The sequence below is a fragment of the Labeo rohita genome, chromosome 10 (assembly GCF_022985175.1).
Source record: "Labeo rohita strain BAU-BD-2019 chromosome 10, IGBB_LRoh.1.0, whole genome shotgun sequence".
Taxonomy (NCBI): Eukaryota; Metazoa; Chordata; class Actinopteri; order Cypriniformes; family Cyprinidae; genus Labeo; species Labeo rohita.
The window spans coordinates 30,044,184-30,070,113 of record NC_066878.1 but is presented as its reverse complement, the minus strand read 5'-3'; the positions used below and the strand labels follow the sequence as shown (position 1 = coordinate 30,070,113).

Below are 25,930 nucleotides of genomic sequence, written 5' to 3'. Positions count from 1 at the left end.
AAAAAAATGATGCACCACTAAAGTCTGACCAACAAGACATATTTGCATTTCATTCGACGGAAAACCTAAGCTGGAACATTTGAATATTATGGATTTTTGCTCTTACGACATCACATGACCCCACCCCACCCTGACCTAAATCAGAATAATGACGGCCCGTCCAGTTGCGTGTCTAAATTTGGTCCACATGTAATGCTTAGAGACAGCGCTGACACTTCGTAACCAATGAATGCTCGTGTGATCACAGCAGGAGCTCAGTGCATTTCAAATAATCCGTGCCTGATCTGGCAGAGACCTCAGCGTGGCATTGCGTCCCGTTCTGCAGTGCCACCCTGTCTAATTCCATGGGTGCGGTGGGGTCACTTTTCAAGGGTCAGCTTGGACACTGAACGTATTCGTACCTAGCATCCCCTGTAGTCTTGACTTACATTCCCATTGGGTCCTGAATGACGAGAATGACTGTCATGCCAATGACGTTCACCAAATGGGCCGCAGGCATCTTTTTGGCTGGAGATGCTGCAATGTAGGTAAATTACATATTATCACACTGCAATTTTTACGTCACTGTTACAACATGCCTTACCACGCACTGACTCACTTTTTAGGTTATGTAAGTCTTGCAGTAAAGTTTTGCTTTTACTTAACCTTCAAAAGTTTGGGGTTAGTAAGATTTTTTTCATTAAACTGAGCAAAAGTGACAGTAAAGACATTTATAATGTTACAAAAGATTTCTTTGAAGAATCCAAAAAATGGATCAGTTTCCACATAATATAAAGCAGCACAACTGTTTCCAACACTGATAAAAATAAAAAAATCTGAAATGTTTCTTGAGCATCAAATCAGCTTATTAGAATGATTTCTGAAGGATCATATTCAGCCTTGGTGAACATAAGAGACTTACCAACACCAAAAAAAAAAAAAAAAAAAAAAAGATATATATATATATATATATATATACACACACACACATACATACATATATATATATATTACAATTTTTACAAATATATATAATATATATGTATGTGTGTGTATATATTTGTAACATTTTTATTATATGTATATATATATATAGTGTTATTACAACACATATATGTAACAACTCTAAAAATGTTATTATATATATATATGATATATAATAAAAATGTTACAAATATACACACATACATTTATTATATACATAATATATATTTATTTTTTATTATGACTTTTTCAAACCAATTAATTAAAAAATATATAATTTTTATTGTATTATTATTATTATTTTAAACCACATAATTTTTTATCATTTTTTTATTTACACACACACACACACACACACACACACACACACACACATCTATGTCTATATATTTTAATTTTATTATGATTTTTATGTATTTTTAATTTTATTTAGATATTATATATATATATATATATATATATATATATATATATAAAAATTTTATTATGATTCTAGATATTATTATTATTATTATTATTACTACTTACAGCATACATCAGAATTGCTTTAGTGGCTTAAGGTCAATTTTAGCTTCAAAGACAAGAATATTCCCCCAAACCTAGTTATTTGCTTTTTTTGCAGTAACTTTTACTATTACATTTGTTATAATTAACCCAACATCTGAGCGGACATTAATCAAAGAATATTATTTCTTTAATTTCTAGAAATAAAGCTTTTTTTCCTTAAGAAACTAAAAAAAAAAAAAAAAAACAACAACAAAAAAAACGATAAGAATAGTATCGAATAAGCACAAACTTATACTAAAAAACTGAAAATACCTGTTTTTAAGAGTGTTTGCAACCTATTTTAGTCCCATAAACGTACTCCATTTTAGAATTCAACAAGATTTTATTCATCAGCAAGTGACTGGATCATGAAAAGTGGGCCTTACATACCAGAATGGAGATGACTGAACCAGAGCCGCTGAAAAATAATAGGGATTCATGGCGTCATCCAAAAAGGACAGTCATTTCAGAGGCGGGACTCTGGAACAAAAGTCATTACATTTTGATTAAAAATTATTATTAGAGTAAATGATAGAACCATTTGTCTTCTAAGAAAACAAATAAGTTTGATTTTCATTTTATGCTGACTATAGGGTCATTATTGCTAACCAAATCATTAAATATATTTTTGATTTAAATAAAGCTGAATTAAAGTAAAATTACAAATGTTGCTAAAATTAGTAACTGGAAATAAATAAATAAAAACTAAAATTGAAACCTAAATAGTAATATTTTAAATTAAAAATATTTTAAAACAGATAAAATAATAATAAGCAAAAGCACATAAGAATTTAGCAAAAACTAAATAAAAAAAATACACTAAACTCTATAAAAACACCTAGAAATGCTACAAAGACAACACTTAAACTGGTGAACACAACCAATGCACATAAACAAACAACACCAGCCCAGTAGTTTGCTTTCCATCATTTATAATTTCCTTTATTCTGTTACAAACATACATAGCATTTTCTAAATATAGAATTGTAAATCTCCAGAAAAAAAAAGAAAAAGAAAAAGGTTTAGCCATGGGAAAAAAAATGTAAGGCTGCCCATTCTGATAGAGGCAGTCGAGTATGAGGGGGCAGGGCTTGATGGGATGGGTGGAGATACTTTGAGTATCTGAGACCTGAGCTCTTGACAGTGTCCTGCAGTAGCCATGAACTCACTCCGTAACGTCAGTATCAAGTAACAGATAGAAAATGAATCTCGCAAATATATACGGAGAATGCCATAAACCTGAGTTTAAACCAGACGAGGGCATTCCAACGTTAAAATCTCTGCTGAACACATAGGATATCGGAAAAATAGCTACCTTTCGATAAAGATTGTTCTATGAATTGCTGCTCTTGTGCGTACGGTCAGGAAAACGTGGTCGACAGTGGTTGAACACATGGATGCTGTTAAGAGCTCGGGTGAGTCACCTGGAATAACAGAACATTCTTTCAGCTTTTCCAATCGTTCGTACAGTGATACAGAGGTATTGTTCACTCGAAAAGTATGCGGTGCCCCACAGATCTTTGCACAAATCCCAACCTCAGGAAACAGGAAGACAAATCGGCCAATTGTGAGATCTGACGGGAAATGAACTCATAATCTCATCCCTCTGGATGAGTATTGCTTCCTGTCCCTGATGCGTGTTGTTGTTTTTTTTAGTGACAATAAGGCGGAAACAAAACACAAACTTTTACAGCACATATTCTCACATATATATTTATGTATATATATATATATATATATATAACACATCTGAAATAAACACAGCCAAGTTCAGTCGAAAGAAAGCCCATTTCTGGTGTTCTGCGAGAGATTTGTGCCCGATTCCATGTTTTAAATGGACAGGTTAAATGAAAAGTGCTGCGATATTCAACTCCACTTTGAAGCTTAGCAGCCTTAGAGGGTTTTAATGCATCGGTATCCCTCAAAGTGAAGAAAAAATGCTTTAAAATGGCTTTTTGTTGTCATCTGCATTTCAAAACAAGTCAACGATCTCAGTTCTTCAAGATGACACATTCGCTAATAGTACTGATGGGTCATACAATCGAAATGAATGCACACGTGATCTACAAACGCTGCTCAAGTGCTAAAACATGGCAAATCCCCTTCCTAAAGCGAGCAGCGAGTCGTGTTACAAAGCCAACTCAGCCCCCCTCGAGTCCCGAATGGTGCCTCCCGTCTACAAATGCTCAGTTTAGCGGAGCAACCCGAACAGCAGCTGAGGAGGGGGGCAGGCGGGGGGAAACGCAAGAATGTCCTGCCAACAGCTGCTGTGTCACGCTTTCTATAGGCTGCCAAAACCAGGGCCTGTTTTTTAAGGTTGCACAGAAAGCACTCAACGCTGACAGGTTTTTCTCTACTATGCGATCACGTGCAGCGAATGCAGCCTGCTGATGTAATAACATTTGCAGTAGCGTGCAAACGGCTCAACAATCGGGCCCTTGTGCCTCGGCGCACTTCAGAGCAAACGGCACAGCTGAATCCAGGAATGCTCGCCCTCTTCATGCTTCTCGCATTAAAATAGCCGGCCTGCTAAGTCAGCGAGCCGTTGAGGAGAAACAGCTGCTGCGATCGTGGAAGTACAGAAAACGAGCGCCGAGATTGGCATCCGTTAACAATTCTGCGGCCAGCAGATAAGAGCGTGTGAGAATATTTCATAACATAGGATGCAATTCGTCCGCCTTGCGTTTTAGGAAGGATCACAGCAGTACACATGACTTCGACAGCTGCCACACAATCAGCACTAAACACTGTTGCTCCCAAAACATGAACGAAAATTCTTCGCCGTGGATGCAAGCATATCGCATTTTGAGTTTTTGCTAAAGTGCATGGATGAAATGTGTTTGACGTTAACAATCTTTCTCCATCATAACCCACTGGTCTACTTGGTTACTTTAATCATATTTTTTGGTGAGAGGCTAAACAAAAATCTCGCATTAATATAGCTGCAGATACTAAAGCAATAAATTAAATAAAAGGCAAATGCGGGACGGGCATGCACGGAAATGGACGCACGAGACCAAAAGACGTCTGATATTAATCGTAGAAAGAAAACGTAATGAAGTGCGTGCTGTAAACTCAAAAAGGTTGTGGGAGGAGCTTGGGAGGGCGACGTTTCGCAAGGCTAATCTCATATAGTCTTCCACAAAACAAATACACTGGACAGTCTTCCAATCCCAGCTTATCTTTTTTACAAAATTAGCTTTTTGAGCTTTAATATTTCTGTAGTTCATATATAATTTTTACTTTGCGTATTCAAAAATATGCTGGTTTGTTTTCGTATTCTCTGATAAAGAACAATCTCACGTAAAAAAAGACAACGCAAAAGGGGACGGGGTGGAAATGCACTCGCCCGTGTCGCTCTGTCCTTTATATTAGAACTAATATCACTGTCCTTAAATATTCAGAGGGGACTTGGACCCGAGTCTGAAAAAGACAAAGCTTTTCGTACATTGACCCCAAAACTAAAATATCCCACTGGTTCATCGTGTCAGTTTATAGCACCGGCGGGATGATGTGCATGAAGCAACCGTATTCGTCATTAATTCCTTTAAAAAGTCTCAGGCGAGACAGACAAACAAAATCAGGGGTCAAATGCTTCAAATCTGAATTTTAGAAAACAATATTTCACTGCAGTTGGCCATTATTAAAGTTATGTTGATGCAAGAACAAAAACCCTAAAATAAAAAAGGAAAAAAAAAACACAACTGATGTACGCTCTGAAAGTCCCATGCTGCCTTGGTAGGAAACACACCATGAAGACCAGTGATGCTATGTATATATATATATATACTGTATATACTAAATTTCTCCCCTCTAAAAACATGTTGGACAGTATGCACCCTTATAGCCTGGCTTTTGAGATTCAGCAGCCTTGGCGTTGATGTAACAAAGGTTTAATTGTTAGCTAAGACAATTAAACTTGCTGGTTTCACAGGACAGGGCAGCATTGGGAATAAATCAAACCCCACGAGACTTCCTTGGCCCCATGGCTTCAATACATACGACCCCCCTCCCCAAACCCTCACCACATAGAAACTTCACAGATCTATTTTTCTGTCCGATGAATATTTTAGTAGGCTATTTGAGTTCAGTTCATGCACTTATTGTTTCACACGCCCGGCCGTCTCCTGGTGTCAGTCGTCGTCCACGTCCTCGCCCTCGGACTCCTCTCTCCTCTCGTACATCTTGTCCCGGTGTCTCTCCTGGATCTCCTTCATCTCCTCGGCGTAGCGGCAGAAGGCTCCCCCGAACTTCCCCCATGCCTTGAAGGGGATGGTGATGGAGTTCCTGTAACTAGGCTTGACCTCGCTGACCCTCAGGAACACGCCGTACTTGTTGGAGCCGACGTCGAAAAAGAACCTCTTGGAGTCCACCATGATGGAGGTGCCCTCGGGGAGCTCGCCGTAGCCCCCCGCGGCCCCGGGGCCCCCGCTGAGCTCCTCGTCCTCCCCGCCGTAGTCGTCGATGAGCTTGGCCAGCGCGTCTCGGAACTCGATCAAGCCCTGCGCCGGCAGCGCGATGGTCTGGCCGGCCTGCACGCTGCCGCCGGGACCGCCCCCTCCGCCGACGCCGAAGCCGGGACCTCGGTTGACGGTCTGGCGGATGCGCAGGAACCTCCCGCGCTGGTTCTCCTTCAAGTCGAGGTAGTATTTGCGGTTCTCCCGCACCAGAAACTCGCTCTTCAGCGCCCGCCGCGGGCCACCGTCATCGCCGCCGGACGACTGCGCGATCTGCTCCGGGCTGCTCGGCCCCAGCTGGGCGTAGTGCTCGATGAAATCCCCGAGGTAGTCGCGGAACTCGGCCGCCACGGACATGGAAAGAGTCAGGCGGCTTTTGGAGCCCCCGGCGCCCACCTCCGCTATCTTGATGAAGCGGCCCTTCGCATTCTGCTTGACGTCCAGATAGAAGCGCTTGTTCTGAATGTCCAGGCGCTTGGACGCCAGCTCCTGTGTCTCCTGCTCCCGCTGGAAGTGCTGGAGGCCACCGCGCTCGCTCCCACTGTCTCCATCCGCCATCTTCAGCACCTCCAGCCAACTTCTCCCTCAGAGAAACGCTCCTCTCTGCCCTGCTCCAGCACGCACGGCTCGCAGCACCACAGCATTGGCCTCACATCTGCCAATAACAGGCGGTGCGCCCTCGCCGGGTCACCAATAGGTCTGCGCGCTTGTCATTCGGAGCGTGAGGGAGGTGCGCTCGGGCTCCATTGGTTGGAGACATTTCCTCCTCCTGTGCAGGAATTTCCTGTCCTTCTGGAGCTCTGCTCAGGCTTTGAAGGAGAACTAATAAACATTAGCATTATTTTTTACATCATCACTTATATGGAGTACTTTGCCGGTGCACCAATGCAACAAAAGTGATAGAACAGAAAACAGATCGCAACAAATATGACATGCATTTGATGTTAATATCATAACAATATAAAATAGAATCAGAAATAAATAAAAATTAACATTGCATTTCATGCATTTCATCTTTTTAGTAATTTAGTAGGCTAACCGGTTTAAAAAACCCGAATACCTTAAATGCAATGAAATTCTCTTTTATAAAAGGTGTACGATATACTAAATTATCATCAATAACTTGCATAACAGTTTTATTAAATGCATATGCATGCACATATTTCTGCGTATTTTATTTTAACATCTGATTCAGGATCAGCCGATTTCCCACTCTTGGATTATGAGCTGACGTAAACACTGACTGTAGATCAGCTGCTGTCCTTCGGACTTTATTTGAGGGATGACGTCAAATGTGACGTAGGGATTTAATTCCCGAGGTCAGTGTGTTGCATGAAAGGGATTATGAAAAGCGCGCACATGAATAATTATCACTCTTCGCTTTTAATTGCAGAAGGCGACACACAAGTAAATTCCTTGTAACTGGCTGAATAACACGCTTTTGTTTTTATACAAATGAATGCAAATTGTTTTAATTATTGCTCTGTCCCACACAGTTCCTAATAGCCTCATTTCAAACTGTGAAACTGAGAATTAATAATAATATAGCATAATTATAGTATTATACAATCAATGTACGCTATATGAGCAAAGCATATTTCATTTATATCTCAAAAGGTACTAGTTTTAAAAAATAATTCAGTAATTATTAACCGGTTACTATTGCTCATCCATACATACTCAGTGTCTTGAATCACCTATGAGAAATGTTAACGCAAGTATGTACAGTGCAACCCAATAATATCGGCACCCTTGGTAAATATGAGCAAAGGCGGCTGTGAAAATAAATCTGCATCATTTATCTTTTTAATCTTTCATTCAAAAAATTCAGAAAATTCTCTCCAGTGCATATTGCCTATTATCGGCACCCCTAGAAATTCTTGTGAGTAAAATATCTTCATATTTACATTTTGTAGCACACCAGGTTGACTGAAATTGTCCAGCCATGACTTCCTGTTCCACAATGGAAGGTTAGAATTTTGTACATTTATTCAATGAAAGATGAAAAGGATAAACAATGCAGATTTATTTTCACAGCCTTCGCTCATATTTACCAAGGGTGCCGATATTATCGGGCGACACTGTACCTCACTTCATAACTGCATCAAACCTCATGCCCTGTTCACTGCTTCTGTTTGCACATGTGTACCAAAGTCTCAAACTATGCCTGAATCTTAATAAACATGCAGTCCAGTGGTCTGGGATAAAACTTTCATATCACATTACAAATTATATTATTAACATAATTTATGTGACAAATGTTTCGTAAAATATAGTGCAGTTTTGTTTTTAAATCAAAATCCTTCACATTTCTGCCACCGTCCAACCCTGGATGTCTTTTATGTTTCACATACAGTCTGTCTATTTCTAGAATAAAAATAACAGCCTAAAAAAAACACATCCAAGAATGCATATTCTTACTTTTTTGTTAAACTTTTGACTATTTTGAGAAAACATCATGTAAACATAAAAATTAATATACAGAATAACAAAACAATATACATAAAAATAGACTTTTGCAAAAGAATGCAAAAGAAAACTGTTTACTTATATATGTTTGTGCATTTTTGCTGTTATTTCTGACAGAAAACAACAGAGTCCTTTTCTTTTAATGAAATATGGAAAACATCAAGATGGAAAACAATAAATGGACTATTACGCCCTCCACTGTCAACAAATAAAACGAAAAGAGAGATCAAAAGCCTTCCTGCGCCAGAACAGCTGACACTTCATTATTTCAAGATTACTGTTTTTTTTTTTGTTTGTTTGTTTGTTTTATTTATCATTTTTATTTATTAACAACATTTAAAAAAAAAAAAAAAAAAAAAAAAAAAAGTAAATGAATAGGCAGTAACGCAACTTTAGGCCAAAATAGATAGGCTACTCTTATCTAACAAAAGAGTAAAAATTAACCTGCTTACAAAGTGAGGTAAAACTCCCTGACTGGTCAAAAACGTGAAAAGAGGACAAATTTGCCAAAATGAGTCCCTACAGCTACCAAATTAAGCCAATAAATAATTAAGTTTGGATAGGTGAGGGTGGGTGAATGTTATCACTTTAAAGTGGTATTTTTGTAACAAGGCGATGGAAATCATAATTTAATTGAGGAACATAGATTTTTCAATCACGTGATAATCATGTTTCAGTGTGTACTATTGTTTTACTTACGTTTCTCGTTATTGTTGTAGTTATTTATTCATTTGTGGACTGGTCAATCTTCAGACCCAAACGCGGCAAATGCATCGCGCATGCGCATATAGTTCAGGTAGGGAGTCCGGTGAGGCAAAATTACTCTTTAAAAACACGGCCAGGTAAAAGAAACGCGATTTTACGACCATCTAATAGTTTTTAAAACAAATCCCCACAACATAAAACACATCAGCGTGCAAACGAGGGAAGATGAACTGAAGAAGAATATGCACATTAAATTAAAAAAAATAAGAAAATACATTACAACTGGTGTTTTGGTTGTTCAAAATCGTGTTTGTTTTATATCCAGCTAAGGTCATAGCATCAGCATCAAGGTCATCAACAGATAAGCACACAAAATGAAAAGGACTCACAAGGGCACCTTTACAATTTTAGAGGTGTTGAAAAGAGGAAGCTAAACAGAAAGGGACCTTAAATCTGTAAACTGACAAAACGTGGTCAGTGACCATTTACTTGTTAAGCGTTGTAGCTTTTGGAACAGAACAACCGAATGCTATATACCGACTATAACATAACAGTCATCATTCTATCGATTTATTGTGATTGAAACATTCCCAATCACATCAGAATAAAAATAAAAAGACTTAATTTTTTTGTAATGAATAATGACGGCGACGCGCATGCGCACGAGACTAGTGCGCTGGTGGTCCAAAGAAAAAAAGAGAACTAAAAAAAACCCCACCCACATATAAAAAGCTCTGTGATTGGACGAAACCGACGTTTCAAACCAAGACGCGGCTCGCTGATTGGTTATTAGGCTGGAACGTACCGCGCTAACGCTGAAGTGGGCATCATTGTGTTTTCCCTCCGTTTCGTGCGAAAAGAGAAGAAGCTCATCTGGCGATATGGTAAGCAAGTTTTTATAATTTGCTTTTTAAAATGAATCCTAGCTCGAATAGTTGCGTTTTGTGTAAATTGTAAAGGCGCCGTGTTTTAATTCTGTACACGTGATGGCTTTTAATAAGCTCGCGGCGTTTGTGGGTTTGCAGTGTTTTGGTAAAAGAGCGCCGACCGTGGATTAAAGTAAATTTGGTGTATTATTTTGCAAGACGAATCAAAGAGACAGAAAATGCATTTGTGTGTTTAATATTTCGAATGCAGGATTGTGGGATATGGTATATTTTTAAGTTAATAGAATAGGGTTAACGCAACGTTTATAAATAAAAGCCAAACTCACCTTTGTTTGGCTGTACTCCCGTTTAAATATAAAGAAATGTGAGTATGAGTCATTTTAGGGCGTTTTTGTATTATTCCATTGTTCGAATTTATCTTCAATGGAAAAAAACAGGCAATGTAGTGTTAAAAAAAAGATTTTTCGACGCAAATGAACGTTATTTGAGTACGTTTTACAAGAAAAATAACTTTTCGGTCTTCCTGCTTTAAAACAATTCAGTATTTTATGAAATGTGAAATGCACTAGCTATTTTTTACAGAGTATAACTTAAACATTTATTTTTGCACATTTGATTTGAAGACACATTATGTAAATTGGGTACCATTGCAAAGGTTTTAAAATAAGTCAATTTTCTTGTTTTTGCAGGCAGGAGGAAAAGCTGGAAAGGACAGTGGAAAAGCCAAGACGAAAGCAGTCTCCAGATCACAAAGAGCTGGTCTGCAGGTAAATATTCCTCTGCCAGATCAAAAAATGATTTTTTTAATTGAGTGATATGGAATATTTAATTGGTTTTTATGTTTCAGTTCCCTGTAGGTCGTATCCACAGGCACCTGAAGACCCGAACTACCAGCCATGGTCGTGTCGGAGCTACAGCAGCGGTGTACAGCGCCGCTATCTTGGAGTACCTGACTGCTGAGGTAATGATTTTATTTTGGCACAGTTTAAGCAAGCCTGTTGGATGTCATAGTGGCAGATTGTTGGCTGGCTGTGATTACTCTTCTCTGTAAAGCAAATGCAACCTCGTTCAAACCTGGTGCTTGTCGTGTTCTCAGGTTTTGGAGTTGGCTGGTAATGCCTCCAAGGATCTGAAGGTGAAGCGTATCACTCCGAGGCATTTACAGCTGGCCATCCGTGGTGATGAGGAGTTGGACTCGCTTATCAAAGCTACTATCGCTGGCGGAGGTGAGTTACAGGTTTGATGCTGTAAAAGAATGTTTTTAACGTTGATATTGTTTTAACGCCATTTCTTTGTGTCTTCCTACAGGTGTGATTCCACACATCCACAAGTCGCTGATTGGAAAGAAGGGCCAGCAGAAGACCGTATAAAATGCATTGATGTTCGATTGTATAGAAAACGGCAATCAGCATTGAGAGAGCAGTTGTTTTTGTTACGTTTCCTCATTTGTATGGTTATGTTTGGTAAGCGTAGTTTAACATAACAATGGTTAGAGTTTGACGTACTGTATTCATGATAATTAACGGTGGGGGGGGGTGTTAAGTGTTGCGGGGTAAGGGAATGTAATCGTGATTTTTGTGTTTAGTTGGGTTAAGGCATAGGTTCTGGGTTTTGTGAGATTTGGGGTTCATTATTGGCTTTTTAAAATGTTTTATACATTAAAAGATTTTTTTTTTCTAAGTGTTTTGCCTTTTTGTGATTTCATTTGACATTTGTTGTCTAGAAACAACTCATATTAGCTTCATGCTGTGCTAACTGCTGCAGGAGATCTGTTGAAATGAATCCTGGTAGTCATTCTTTAATCGGACATCATAAGGCTTTATGTGAATAAATGTATAGGAATATTTTCCTAGCCACATTGCCATTGTATATATCTACTGAAATAAACAAGCATAACAAATTATACTTGAAGATGTGTCAAAATATTAGTCAAGAATGAGATATAAACACTTATACAGATATGAACGCTTGGGTAAAAGTATTAAAGCAACGTTTTTATTAACATTTTTTTCATTGGTTAGCTTTATCAGCAGATGATTTTATAGCTGTTTTATGTTTCATTATAGTTGATTATTGACTAAACATTTAGTTAACAAAGTAGCCGTATACAGGGTTCATTTGCCTTTATTTGCCCTTCCCCAGTTCTTAAAAGTAGAACGTTTTAAATTCATAGTTGTGGCATTAAAGGTCGCAAAAACTGAATGTCTTCCTCAGTATTTTTTTTGTCTTGTTTTCCAGTACAAATATTTGAACGTCCTTAAATAAAGATACATTGACTTGAGCTATAAAATTAAGATACAAAGTAGTTTTTTTGTGAGATTGATCATGTTCATGCTTAGAACATGAACAAGTGAGTATAAAAATTAATTTTTCTGAACCCATTGGCAGATATTTGTTCTTGTTTTAATCGTAAGTTCACTTCATTTGATCAATTCATCAGAAAGTAGGACTTATGTCAATTTGCATCTCAATTAAATGCATCTTGATTTAAGAATCTTTAGACATTTGCACTAGAAACAAAAACTACTAAGGAAAAACAGCATTTTTTTAAAGTCACACAGTAAAAGTATGTATTTTAATGTATATTCTAGTGCTTGTGAGAAGGTATTCAAATTTGTTTTTGTAAATTTTCTTTACTTTGTCTTAAAGTCTTAAATTTACTTGCATAAACCCTGTAACTACTAAAAGTTAAAAAATGTGCCTTTACTAAACTAAATGTTTAACAATTAGCTGTGGTCATATGTTGATTAGTTGTTTTAAATGAAAGTAAAATTAAAATATGCAGTTAGGAATTTAAAAAAACAGAACAATTTTGCCATGATGATGTGAAATATTTGTATTTTGACAGTCTAAATTAAAATGGTAAGCGAAACATGGTAACAATGCTGAAAATGTACGTTTAAAAGTGTTAAGTTTGTTCAGTATATTTGTTATACAAAATGATCATCCCAAAAATGATACTAAGGTTAATTTAGTTTAATGTTCAGACTGTTTAAAAGTTTGGAATCAGAAAGATTTTTAATGTTTTTGAGTCTATTATGCTACATCTATTTGCATAATACACTCAAAAAGGCTATTTGATCAAAAATAATAACGATAGTAATATTGTAAAATATTATTGCAATTTCAAATAACTCTTTTCTATTTGAATATATTTTAAAACTGAATTTATTTCTGCGATGCAAAGCTGAATTTTCAACATCATTACTCCAGTCTTCAGTGTCACATTATCCTTTAGAAATCATTCTTATATGCTAATTTGGTGATCAAGAAACACTTATTGTCAATGTTGAAAACAGTTATATATCACTTTTGATCAATTTAATCCATCTTTGATTAATAAAAGTATTACTTTACTTAAACATTTTTGAATGGTAGTGTGTGGTAATGAAGCACTTTACACTTCGGGGTAGTCAAATAGAAAAAGATTTATTTATACACTCCTCTTGTACACATAGACATGAACGAAATAGAACTTTCTCAAGATTTACAAACATATTTAAATAATAATTCACAGAAACGATTAAAAAAGATCACATTTGTTATTGCACTTCACCCTGTATTCACAAATGCAAAGATGTAAACGAAGCCTTCAGGCTTAAACAGGCAGAAATGAATGTTTTGTTGTCAGTCTCTCCTCTCATTGTGTGTTGTAGTACTGTGAATGATAGGGCTGGTATGGACTCATCATGGAAGGGTTGCTGGGATGGACAGGAAGGCTCTGCAGGGTGCTGTACTGATACAGGGCCTCCACAGGAAGGGTCGGCAGGCCTCCGGCTGTGGCAGGACTATAGTGGAAACCTGGGGCGTAAGGTGCCGGGCTCTCCTGGACCGCTGGGTAGTAGCTGGGATATGGAGCGGGACGGAAACTGTGCAGATCGGAGTAATGCATCATATGAGAGGCCACCTTGGCCTGGCAGGCGTGAGCCAGACTGTCCTGAACTGTGCGTTTCAGCTTCATGCGTCGGTTCTGGAACCAGTTTCTGATCTGAAGGAGAAAAACATGGGATAAGTTCACATTGGAAAAACAAACAAAATTGACATCACTATTTTTACGACTTTGGAGCCCCCTATTGTTATAGTGGAATTAGAGTTGAATTGCAGTGCTATAAGTGTGCATTTGTTGCTTTTATAAAGCAATTGGGCATTTTCGCGAAATTTCACTAACAAAACTTACATAATCCTAGAACAGACATTTGGGAAAAAGAAGCCATTCGCCTTATAAGAAATCAGTGTACAATTAAAACTGACCTTTAAAGGTCCTGATAGGATAAACGGACCTATTCGAATCTTTGAATCAACTGAATCAATTTAGAAGCGCTCGAATCGCAACACGTTAGTGACGCCTGTTGGTCAAAACTGTGTAAATACAACAAAAACTCGGGCCGAACATGCATAAAACACCTTTTACCAAGTGTTTTATTTAAGGTACAAGACATGAAATGCAATTAACAATTGCATAGTTTTACAGAGGGCTTAGCTAAACAGTCTAATAAGAGATTATTAACTATTCCTTTTTATTATACAAATGTTTTAACAAAAATATCTACAAATATTTATAATTAATATTTTTTTATAAATTCAAATTTATACAAATGTATAAAATTACCATATTACGAAACAGTTATGACGTAACGAAGCCGCGATCGCAAAATCACGTGACTTTTGGCGTTTGATAAGTGCTCAGAATCACTGAATCGAAACAAATGATTCGAAAGGTTTCGAAGCTTCAGGAGCCTATGTTTTGAAAGCGCTCATTACTGTTTCAAAAGGTGAAAGGTACAAACATTTATAATACTAAAAAAATTCGAAACAGTTATGAGGTAACGAAGCATCGCTCGAAAAATCACGTGATTTTGGCAGTTTGATTCGCGCTCCGAATCACTGGATCGAAACAAATCATTCGCAAAATCTCGAAGCTTCACGAAGCTGTGTTTTGAAAGCGTCCATCTCTAAAAAAGGTACAAGGTACAAACTTGTATAAAACAAAAAAATTCCCAAAGCCTCGGTCGCGAAATCACATGAATTTGGCAGTTTGATAAGCGCTCCGAATCACTGAATCGAAACAAATCATTCGCAAAGTTTGGAAGCTTCACAAAGGTACAAAAGGTACAAGGTACAAACATTTATAATACTAAAAAAAAAAAATCGAAACAATAATGAGGTAACGAAGCCGCTATCGCGAAATCACGTGACTTTGGCAGTTTGAAACGCGCTCCGAATCACTGAATCGAAACAAATGATTCGAAAAGTTTCGAAGCTTCAGGAGCCTCTGTTTTGAAAGCGCTCAATACTATTTCAAAAAAGTTCAAAAGGTTAAAGGTACAAACATTTATAATACTAAAAAATTAGAAACAATTATGAGGTAACGAAGCATCGCTCGAAAAATCTCGTGATTTTGGCAGTTTGATTCGCGCTCCGAATCACTGGATCAAAACAAATCATTCGCAAAATCTCGAAGCTTCACGAAGCTGTGTTTTGAAAGCGCCCGTTACTATTTCAAGGTACAAAATGGTACAAAAGGTACAAGGTACAAACTCGTATAAAACGAAAAAATTCCCAAAGCCTCGATCGCGAAATCACATGAATTTGGCCGTTTGATAAGCGCTCCGAATCACTGAATCGAAACAAATCATTCGCAAAGTTTGGAAGCTTCACAAAGGTACAAAAGGTACAAGGTACAAACATTTATAATACTAAAAAAAAAAATCGAAACAATAATGAGGTAACGAAGCCGCTATCGCGAAATCACGTGATTTTGGCAGTTTGAAACGCGCTCCGAATCACTGAATCGAAACAAATGATTCGAAAGGTTTCGAAGATGTGTTTTGAAAGCGCCCATCACTATTTCCAGGTAAAAAAAAAACTAACATACAGTCGCTTTAAATCACATTATTAAACCAATTTATAATAATAGTGATAATAATAACAATAAATTGCCCTCATACCTGTTTATCAGACAGATTCAGTCTTTTGCAGAGCTCAGCTTTGTCCTGGGCTCCGAGATAAGCGTTTCTCTTGAAGGCTCTCTCCAGGCTGTTGATCTGCTCGGCGGTGAACGCCGTTCGGGGTCTGCGGCCGGTAGAGGGAGATACTGACGGCGCCGGTTCTTTAGGGGCCCCCGGTGAAAGCGAGCGGCCGCCCTCGCTCTCGTAGCCTGACGTCTCTTCCTCCTCCGTGCTGCTGCTGAAACCAGGCTCTGATGCTGTGAGGGCACATAAAGACAGATAAATAAAGATTCAAACATGAAGTCAGGTAAAAACATAAGACAGAAAGAGAAAATAGGCTATGCACGTTGTAAATGTACATTTAAATGGATAATGCTAACTGAAAATAGAGATCATATGAAATCTGCAATTATGCTGTATGCATTGCTTTTAAAAAATAGGGGGAAAACTGCATAAAATGGTCAAAATAATATGAAAAATAATACAAATAAATATTTTTGTTTTATTTATTATTTTATCAGTATTTCACAAGTACTTTTAACTATTGTTATTATGTTAAGGAATTTTATTTTTATTTATTGAATCTATTTTTACCACTAATTCAATAAAAATAAAATAACAATAGCATTTTAGATGAGTATTTTACATGAAAAAAAACCTTTCTATTTTAAAATATTTAAAAATTTAATGTATTTCTGTGCTGGCAAAACGTATTTTTTATAGTTCACTTTTACCTTTAACTATGTTAAAGTCTAATTTGTACTATATTACTGTTTAATAAATAAAAAATAAAATAAAAATAGTGTTTTAGACCTGTATTTACATGAAATCATTATTTAAATTGTATTATATTTATCAAAAAAATTCTAATGTAATTCATTAGAGTGTTTGCAAAGTTTTACTCTGTATTTTAAACTAGTGTCATGTTAAAGATGTTTAAGAATTATTTTTACTATTTTACTGATAATTAAACTAAGAATAAAAATCAGTACTTTACGTTAAATCATTTTAAAAATGCATAAACATTATTCAACATTGTAAACGTATTAAACAGAACAGTTTTTTACCGTGAGTGTGTTGCTTAATAATATTGTTGTCATCTGACTCGGTCTCTTGCGTAGATGTACACAACAAACTGTTTTCCGGCTGTGCTGACTCCATGCGTTTGTCCCGATTCTCCGTGTTTTCTGGTCTCCATCTGCTGTAGAAGCCAGGCAGGCTCTCAGAAGCGGTGCCAGAGGTGTTCGAGACGTCATGACCGGGAGAGACCCAAGAGTTTGAGGGAAGTGTGGATGCCGAGGCCTGGCTGCTTTGAGAAAGCCACTCGATGGAAAAATGCCCTTTCATCTTACAGAATGTGTCCAAATCCAGCAAAGAAAGACCGATATCCAATATAAACAGTGCAGTTGTGCAGTTCTTCTGCTTTGAGGTGAGTTTCCAGCTGAAGTCCTGTGTCTGAGTGAGTCAGATGTGTGTTTGTGTTCTGCTGAGGGTGGCTTTGGGTTCACTGATCAACACCTCCAGGATGGAGCTCAAGTATTTATAGGGCTAATCCCAGCTCATTTACAATTCACTTCGCCCTGGATCAAAGGAAACGTCCTGATCTCCACCCCTTCAGTTTTCACAAGTGTGGTAATGAAGACGTCTCAATCGGCCTTGAGTGAACCCATTAACTCCTGGCACCAGTAAGTCTGGAGATGTAATCCCCTCCCTAAAACCATCTCTGATCCTGTCTCCTCTCTGAGGTGTGCATGTGTGTGTGTCATTTCATATGTTCACGTTACAACAGTGTGATGGAAGAAAGTTCAAGGTTAAAAACAGAGGCTTGGTATTCATAATCAATAGCAGTGTTTAGTAACCCTAATAGTTAAATAGTTGAACTCATTTACACAGAGCTAAATCCACTTTTAAAACTTTCTTTCTTTCTTTTTTCTCAATAAAAAATAAAGATTTCAATCTTTTGTAATAGTCCTTAAATCATACAATTTCTTTAGAACAGAAACTACAACTTGAAAAAATGACATCTAAAAGAAATGTAATTATATATTTACTTAATTTACTTACTTACATACAGTTCCAGAACCAGAAAATGAGAAAAGGGTATTTATTTATTTATTTATTTATTTATTTATTTATTTATTTAATTTATTTCAGCACAATAAAATAACAATAAAATAAAATTACAAACTTGAAAAAAATATTTATTTATTTATTTTATTTATTTTCCAACACCATAAAATAAAACGCAAACATTTCAGTGTAGAATGAAATAGAAAAATATATATATATATATTTATTTATTTATTTATTTCAGAACAGTAAAATAAACCAATTTTTCAGAACAGAAATTTAAGAAGAACAGAAATGGTCATGTAAAACAACAAACTTTATTTATTTATTTATTTGTACCACAACATAAAATGAAAACATTTCAGTGTAAAATGACAAAAATATTTATTTATTTGTTTACCAGCACCACAAAATAAAATGCATTTCAGTGTAAAATGAAAAATATTTATTTATCAGCACAACAAAATAAAATTTCAGTGACAAAAAAAAAGGTCATTTATTTATTTATTTAAGAACAATAACATAAACCAATTTTTTAGAGCAGAAATTTCAGAAGAACAGAAATGGTTCTCTAAAACAACAAACTTGAATTAAAAAAACTATTATTTATTTGTTTGTTTATTTATTTATTTATTTATTTTCCAGGACTACAAAATGAAACTCAAACATTTAAGTGTAAACTGTAAAAATTATTTATTTATTTATTTATTTGCTTACTTACTTTCTATTTTCAGTTTCAGCACAATAAAATATTTATTTTAATAATTTTATATAATATTTTTTTTAGATTAAATATTTTTTTTTATTTTATTTTATTTTATTTTATTTTATTTTATTTTATTTTATTTTATTTTATTTTATTTTATTTTCAAGGACCACAAAATGAAACTCAAACATTCCAGTGTAAAATGACAAAAAAGGTTTTATTTATTTATATTTTTGTTTTATTTCTTCAATAAAAGTCAGTTGCATCACAACAAAATGAAGGTCAAACTTTTCATAGTGTCAAATTAGAAAATTATGTCCTATTGAATTATTTATTCAGAGTTAGTTTTAATGATTGTAATACAAACAATAAAGCATAAATGTTTCTCAGTCTTTTTCATAGTGTTGTACAATTAAAATGATTGCGCCAAACTATTTTTATTAATGAAAAACCAGTTTGTTTATTACTTTATTTGGTTGCTTGTCAGTTTCTCTGACACCAGTAGAGCAAAACTGCAGTTGTGCCCTTTTGTGAAAAAGTCTCTCTCACAACACAAACGCTCTGTCTCTCTCATAGACACTTAATGTTCCTGTGAGTGGCTGCAAACATGGGTAATTCAGCTCTTGTTTATGCCCCTTTCAGCGGGTATTGGTATCAAAGCAGGCGGCTCTTTTGAAGTGGCAGGTAGAGGTTAATGGGCTGTTTTAGAAACACTACACGAGTATGGAGACAGTAGTCTGCAGAGACCCAACTACTGACAGAGATAACTGCCGGCCCTTGGATCTGTTGGCCCCCCCAAACGGGATCATTACGCATAGCTGATCTGGTTTATCAGCGGCTTGCTTGAGATTAACTTGATCAGTCCCACTATTGAAGAATACGTGATTTCAAAGCCTGCCAGACACTTTTGATTATCAGACGAGCAAATAAAACAACCTCAGATTGTCCCATTATTGTTTCTAAAGGATCTGAAGGGTTTGATCCCTTTTGGGCGCATTGAAGAAAAAAAAAACAGAAAGACGGCGCCAAGGGTGGAGATTTACGCATACAGAGGTTCACTAGAAGATTTATCACCTGTAAACTAGATACTGGCAAATGTGTTATAGTCATCTTATTTATTCATTCATTCATTCATTCATTCATTCATTCATTCATGTTCGTTGTGTTCTTTTCTTGCATGCTTGATTTTTTTTATTTGTTTGGTTCTTGGGTTGGTTGGTTATTTACTTATTTAAATTTTAATTTATACAATTATTTTATAAATAACATTTTTAATGTTTTGTTTGTTTTTTAATAATAATAATAATATTTATTTGTTTGGTTCTTGGGTTGGTTGTTTATTTATTTACATTTTTGTTTATACAATTATTTTATAAATGACAAAATAATGTTTTTGTTTGTTTCTAATAATATGTTATTTATTGTTTGTTTGTTTGTATTTGATAGTTTCTTACTTTTTCTTTGTTTCTTTATTTTTTATTTCTTTTTTTTTGTGTATACGCTTATTTTAAAATGACATCATGTTTTATTTATTTGTTTGTTTATAAGCTACACTTATTTTAAAAATGGCCATGTTTTTGCTTGTATTTATTTATTTATTTGTTTGTTTGTTGTATTGGATAGTTTTTTTGCTTTTTTATTTGTCTGGTTCTTGGGTTGGTTGCTTGTTTCTTTCTTTGTTTTTGTTTGTGTGTTTATACATTTATTTTGAAATGACAATGTTTTTGTGTGTGTATTTATTTATTTATTTGTTCATTCATTGTGTTTATAGTTTCTTGCTTTCTTATTTTTTGTTTATACTCTTATTTTTAAATGCCATTTTTGCTCTTATTTATATATTTATTTGTTCATACACTTATTTTAAAAATGATGATGTTTTTGCTTTTATTTATTTATTTACTTATTTATTTATTAAAATTACATTTTATTATGTTGTATTTATTATTTATTTGGTTGTTTATTGTTTGCTTGTTTATACAGTTATTTTAAAAATGTTTTTGCTTTTATTTATTTGTGTGTTTGTTGTGTTGGATAGTTTCTTTTCTATTAGTTTGGTTCTTGAGTTGTTTGTTTCTTTATTTTTTCTTTGTTTTTTTTTGCTTGTTTGTTTGTTTATACACTTATTTTAACATTACGTTTTTGCTCTTATTTATGTATTTATTACTTTATACACTTTATTTTCCATTTTGTGTTTGTTGCGTTCGATAGTTTCTTGCTTTTACATTTGTCTGGTTCTTGAGTTGGTTGTTTGTTTCTTTATTTTTTAATGGTTTTTTGCTTGTTCGTTTGTTTATACGCTTATTTTTAAAATTACGTTTTTGCTCTTATTTGTTTATTTGCTCATTATTTTACACTTATTTTAAATAATGACATTTATTTATTTAAGTATTTATGTGTTCATTGTATCGGATAGTCTCTTTTTTTATTTGTTTGGTTGTTGAGTTGGTTGCTTGTTTGTTTATTTATTTATTTATTTTTTATTTTTTTCTTGCTCGTTTTAATTTTGAAAAGTATTTTCTGTTTTTATTTATTTATTTTATTAATGATAATCTCTCATAATGGTGAGCACATTATCATATAAAATATGAAAAATAGCACAAATTAGAACAATCTATATTATTGTAGCATAATTTTTCATTAAGTAAGCAAGCAAGCAAGTCTTATGTAGTGGCTCCTTTTTTAACAACTTTCAAATATTTAATAATGTGAAAACTGAGAAATTATGGAATTTGCTCATTTCTCAAACAGTCAAATGATAAGAGTAAAATTATTCAGAGTTGAATCTGTCTATATTCTTCCCTCTTGAGCCCATTTAAAGGTTCAAAGAGCAGATAATTTGTTTACACTCTCTCACGATATCTTCATTTCTATCTGTGTCTCTCTTTCAGCGAGAGGCCAAACAAACAGGCCGATCTCATTCCTCTCTTATCTGTCACTGATCTGTCTGTAATTGCATTGTAGGTTTCTATATTCCAGTAAGGCTCAGTGTTAGGGGACCGTCCCCGTCTCGTTTCCGCTGTCCCCGGGCCCTGATATGTGATAAACCGGGGCCTGACTTTGATGTGCGTGTCAGCGGAGAGGAATCAGGCTGCAGTACAGACAGGAGCCTGTTTTTATGGATGACAGACGGGAGGGGTTGGAGACGGCAGGTCCACTTCTCATCTCACTAACACTGTCATTAAAGCACAGATTACAGTGAGACTCTTCTGTAATAATGTTCCTCAGCTGACAGCAGCATACAGACATAGATGTTTTTTTTTTTTTTTAGAAAATCATCAATGTAACTGTGGTTTTAAAGAACCCAGAATCAAAAACATTCATCTGAGGAACATATAATGTAACGGCAAGAATTTTTAAAGTCTAGTAGCGTCTTTGTACAAACATTTTTTTTAGAGTTTATGAGAGTTTTAGAGCTCCAAATAAAGTTTTTCATTAAGGTTAGGTATCACATAGTGGTGCATTATTAATTTATTTGCTTTTATTTGTTTAAAAGATACAAATACAGATGATTTCAGCAATCTATCCTCTCTTAATAAATTTCAATTCTTTAAAACTAATCAGATATCAAATAAAAGTCTTTACTGAATATAATTTATTTTTATTGAAAGTTGCTTGCTTCTTTCTTTCTTTGTTTATACACTTATTTGAAAAAAGACATTTTTGCTCTTTTATTTCTTTATTTGTTTATTTGTGTTGTATCGTTTCTTGCTTTATTTGTTTTGTTCATGAGTTGATTTTTGTTTCTTTATTTTTTGTTTGCTTATACACATTTTTAAAAATGCTTTTATTTATTTATTTATTCATTCATTCATGTGTTTGTTGTGTTGGATAGTTTCTTGCTTGTTATTTGTTTCTCTCTTAAGTTGGTTGCTTATTTTTTCTTTTTTCCCCGTTTTGTTTTTTGTACTTATTTTTAAAATGACAAAATAAGGTCTTTTTTTGTTTGTTTCTAGTTTTTTAATGGATAATCTCTTGAAAAATGACACAAATTAGAACTATCAATATTATGCACTGCAGTATAATTTTAGAAATTTCTAGAAATAAAATAAAATCTAAATAAATACATTTTTTAATAACTTTCAAATATGTAATAATGTAAAAATCTTATTTATTTATTTATTGGCTTTTAATTGTTTAAGATATAGCAGTGTAGATGATTTCAGCAGTCTTTTCTCTCTTAATAAAAGTGTAATTTCCTTAATAATATACAATATAAAAGTCTTTATTGACTGTAATTTTTTTTATTATTTTATTTTATTTATGTAGAGGAATTATATAATATTAACAACAGATGATTTCAGCAGTCATTCAAAACTAATATAATATCAAATAAAGCAGCATTTATTTATTTATTTATTTATTTGCTTTTAACTTAAAAAACAGCATTGAAATTTATTTAAAACTAATGCAAAACTAATCAGACATAAAGTAAAACAGTTTTTCTTTATTTTTCTTTATTTTCTTTTATTTTTAAACAGCAATATAATTTTAGCAGTGCAACCCTTAAAAAAACCTTTAAATTTATTTAAAACTAATGCAAAACTAATTAAATATAATATAAAATAAAATTGTATTTTATTTCATTTATTTTTAAGCTCTTCAGTCTTTAAAAAAATACCAATATAAGTAATATGATTTTTTTTTTTTTCAAAACTAATGCAAAACTAATTAAATATAAATCCAATTTGTATTTATTTATTTTTATTTACAGGCTTTTAATTGTTTACTCAGCAGTCCATTCTCTCTTAATAAAACAAACATTTCTTTAATGCAAAACTAATCAGATGTTAAATAAACAAATAAACAAACATATTAATAAATGAATACATTTGTTTCAGTCTGCTACTGGAAGCAGTAACTTTGAGAGTTTGTTTTATATATTTCGATCATTAAGAACAAATGCTCAGCCCATACTGTGTGTAGTTCTCTTTTTATTTGTGATGATGAGTGCAGTTAAGCATATCTGGCTCCATTAGTGTGATACGGGCTGTGAGGTCTGAGGTGTCTGTCAGTGAGTTGATGGTAAAGCGCCGCTACAGACGGCAGTCTCTCGGAGTAATGGCCCCCAGCGGTGACGGCCTTTGATTGTCCTCATTGAGCCCCTTTCATGTCTAATAGGGCTGTTTGCTGCTCTGTAATGACTGCTCATGTATTGTCTCTCTCTCAGTGCTGCAGGGGCCGGAGGCTGAACACACACAACCAGCTGAGCAAAACCAGCAGCACACCACCACAAAATAAACACTACATCAACACACTGATATTGGAATTAAATGCATATATAAAGGTTTCAATAAAAAAATAAGTTCTATATAAAATATAAATACAGTCCCAGTCCTTTAAATTTAATATATATATATATAGACACACACACACACACATACATGATATTGTTTTTATTAATATTTTGAATTACTTTTTATTTGTTTTTATTGCATTTTCTGTTTTTAATGTTAATTTTAGTGAAAGTTTCAGTGATTAAGTTGTTTTTTTTTGTTATTTTTATAATTTTTTATATTTATAGTTTTGTTTATGTAGTTTTTTTGTATTTTATTTTATTAGTTTTAATTCGTTTTATTAATTTTATTAATCTTTATTATATTTCATTTCAAGCAATGAATACATTTTTTATGTTTCAGTTTTAGTATACATTTGCTTTCGTTTTTTAAATCGTTTTTTTATATATATTATATTCATTTTTAATTCAGTTTTGCTTATTTTAGTATTTCAAGTGTCCTTAAAATATCCTTAAAATCTAACATTAAAATTGTGTTTTTGTTATTTTTAATATTTAAAAAAATATATTCTTTGTTATTTCAGTTTTTAGATATTTTTGTACTTCTATTATGCTCAAATAAAATAAGTTTACCTTTTAATTTTATTTTAAGTTAATGTTTATTTCATTTCAAGCAACAAAATTGATTTTTATGGTGTAGATACAACTATACGCTGGTGAAATAAAATGAAATTTAGACATTAAATGAAATGTCTTTCTCAATTTAAATCCAATTTGTATTATTATTTTACAGCCTAAAATACAAAATATTAATGCATAGTTGCATAGCATTACTGCATAGGCCAAAATGACCTGTGACCTATAATATATTATATAATAAAAATTTGTCAAATGATTGAAAACCTAAAGAAATTCTAATCAAATGCATTGCAAATTAGTTTTCCTCTCAATCCTGAGTACCTTGCTATTCTTTTTGTGCGCACAGATTGTGTTTATTTGTACATTTCTGCACTACTATACTGTAGGTGTCAATTGTTAGATCACCACTTGAATTATGATTGTACATGTCTATTTAATCGCTTTAATACGGCCTCTCGTTAGTGTTCCTGTCTTTTGTTTGTTATGCAGGGAATGTCCATGAAAGTCACTAATCCGGTTAATCCCATCAGTTTGATTGCAACACATCCAGTAATCCCTCACTGACTCCAATCAGAGTAATCAACCTCAAAGAACGACCCGAGGAACCGGCCCGGACGGAAAAGCCGGTCTGCGATCACGGCGGGAACTCAGACCGTCGATAAGAGCCCCGGAGCCCCGTCTCCAGAGCCGAGGCCAGAGGTGTCCCGGGACGCTCCAGCGGCCCATTCAGAGCACTTTTGTTTCACACCTGGAAGCGGGGAGGGGAAGTGTGAAGGAGGCATTAAGCCCTATTGAGCATAACTGCCGAAACCCGCCCGCCCCGTCTCTTACGACGCTCATCATTGAGGAGCCGGGGCCAGATCAGCATGTTTGTGAATGCTTTCAAATCACGGACGCTTGACTGAAAGGAGCGTCCTCGCGGAGAAAGACGAGGGAGGAGGGAACGCTGCATTTGGGCCTTTCCTTTTCCTGTTAAGAGTGTAATGTAAAGGCTGACGGGAGGTGTGAACGTAGACCTGCCCTTTGAAGTTAAAATGACATTTAGAGGTCAATTATGTTGTTAGCAGAAGGTGTCCCCCGGTTTCAAACCGCCATAAAATACAACTCAAAGGTAGATAAAATGAGACGCGGCCGTTTATGTCCTGTCAAACCTGAAAACGCGCCACTTAAAGAGGCTGCAAACCGGAGATAAAACAATATAGGGTTTCTCACTGTTCACTAGTGTACTATAGACTTCTGTGACAGAATATCAGAACAAACTATCATTAAAGACTATGAGAGGAGACTCAAAATATTGCTAGTATTCA

General features: G+C 34.7%; 3 protein-coding genes and 1 long non-coding RNA gene across 4 annotated transcripts; 2 read left to right on the top strand and 2 right to left on the bottom strand.

Annotated features, from left to right (window-relative positions):
- Nucleotides 1-2,424: 2,424 nt before the first annotated feature.
- Nucleotides 2,425-6,632, bottom strand: purbb (purine-rich element binding protein Bb). Its single transcript, XM_051121351.1, has one exon. It carries the CDS (start codon nt 6,522-6,524, stop codon nt 5,643-5,645), a length of 882 nt encoding a protein of 293 aa, XP_050977308.1. The 5' UTR covers nt 6,525-6,632; the 3' UTR covers nt 2,425-5,642.
- Nucleotides 6,633-9,886: 3,254 nt separating this feature from the next.
- On the top strand, nt 9,887-11,938 carry LOC127171518 (histone H2A.Z). Its single transcript, XM_051120222.1, has 5 exons — nt 9,887-10,024; nt 10,717-10,794; nt 10,875-10,988; nt 11,124-11,253; nt 11,336-11,938. Exons 1-5 carry the CDS (start codon nt 10,022-10,024, stop codon nt 11,395-11,397), a joined length of 387 nt encoding a protein of 128 aa, XP_050976179.1. The 5' UTR covers nt 9,887-10,021; the 3' UTR covers nt 11,398-11,938.
- Nucleotides 11,939-13,476: 1,538 nt separating this feature from the next.
- Nucleotides 13,477-17,322, bottom strand: ved (ventrally expressed dharma/bozozok antagonist). Its single transcript, XM_051121526.1, has 3 exons — nt 17,043-17,322; nt 15,976-16,232; nt 13,477-14,015 (listed from the first exon to the last, which is right to left on the bottom strand). The coding sequence occupies exons 1-3, from the start codon at nt 17,320-17,322 to the stop codon at nt 13,668-13,670; spliced, it is 885 nt and encodes a 294-aa protein (XP_050977483.1). The 3' UTR covers nt 13,477-13,667.
- On the top strand, nt 16,152-25,888 carry LOC127172283 (uncharacterized). The gene is made up of 3 exons (XR_007828614.1): nt 16,152-16,282; nt 17,183-17,404; nt 25,113-25,888. It is a non-coding gene; the product is annotated as an uncharacterized LOC127172283 (long non-coding RNA).
- Nucleotides 25,889-25,930: the final 42 nt, after the last annotated feature.

Bases quoted from the DNA above. Each gene is read 5' to 3' on its own strand.
- LOC127171518 (XM_051120222.1), top strand. The intron at 10,989-11,123 runs GTAATGATTTTA...TCGTGTTCTCAG, and splicing joins TGGAGTACCTGACTGCTGAG to GTTTTGGAGTTGGCTGGTAA. The intron at 11,254-11,335 runs GTGAGTTACAGG...GTCTTCCTACAG, and splicing joins AGCTACTATCGCTGGCGGAG to GTGTGATTCCACACATCCAC.
- purbb (XM_051121351.1), bottom strand. From the start codon at position 6,524: ATGGCGGATGGAGACAGTGGGAGCGAGCGCGGTGGCCTCCAGCACTTC.
- ved (XM_051121526.1), bottom strand. From the start codon at position 17,322: ATGAAAGGGCATTTTTCCATCGAGTGGCTTTCTCAAAGCAGCCAGGCC. The intron at 16,233-17,042 runs GTAAAAAACTGT...GTGCCCTCACAG, and splicing joins TATTAAGCAACACACTCACG to CATCAGAGCCTGGTTTCAGC. The intron at 14,016-15,975 runs GTATGAGGGCAA...TTTCTCCTTCAG, and splicing joins TGAATCTGTCTGATAAACAG to ATCAGAAACTGGTTCCAGAA.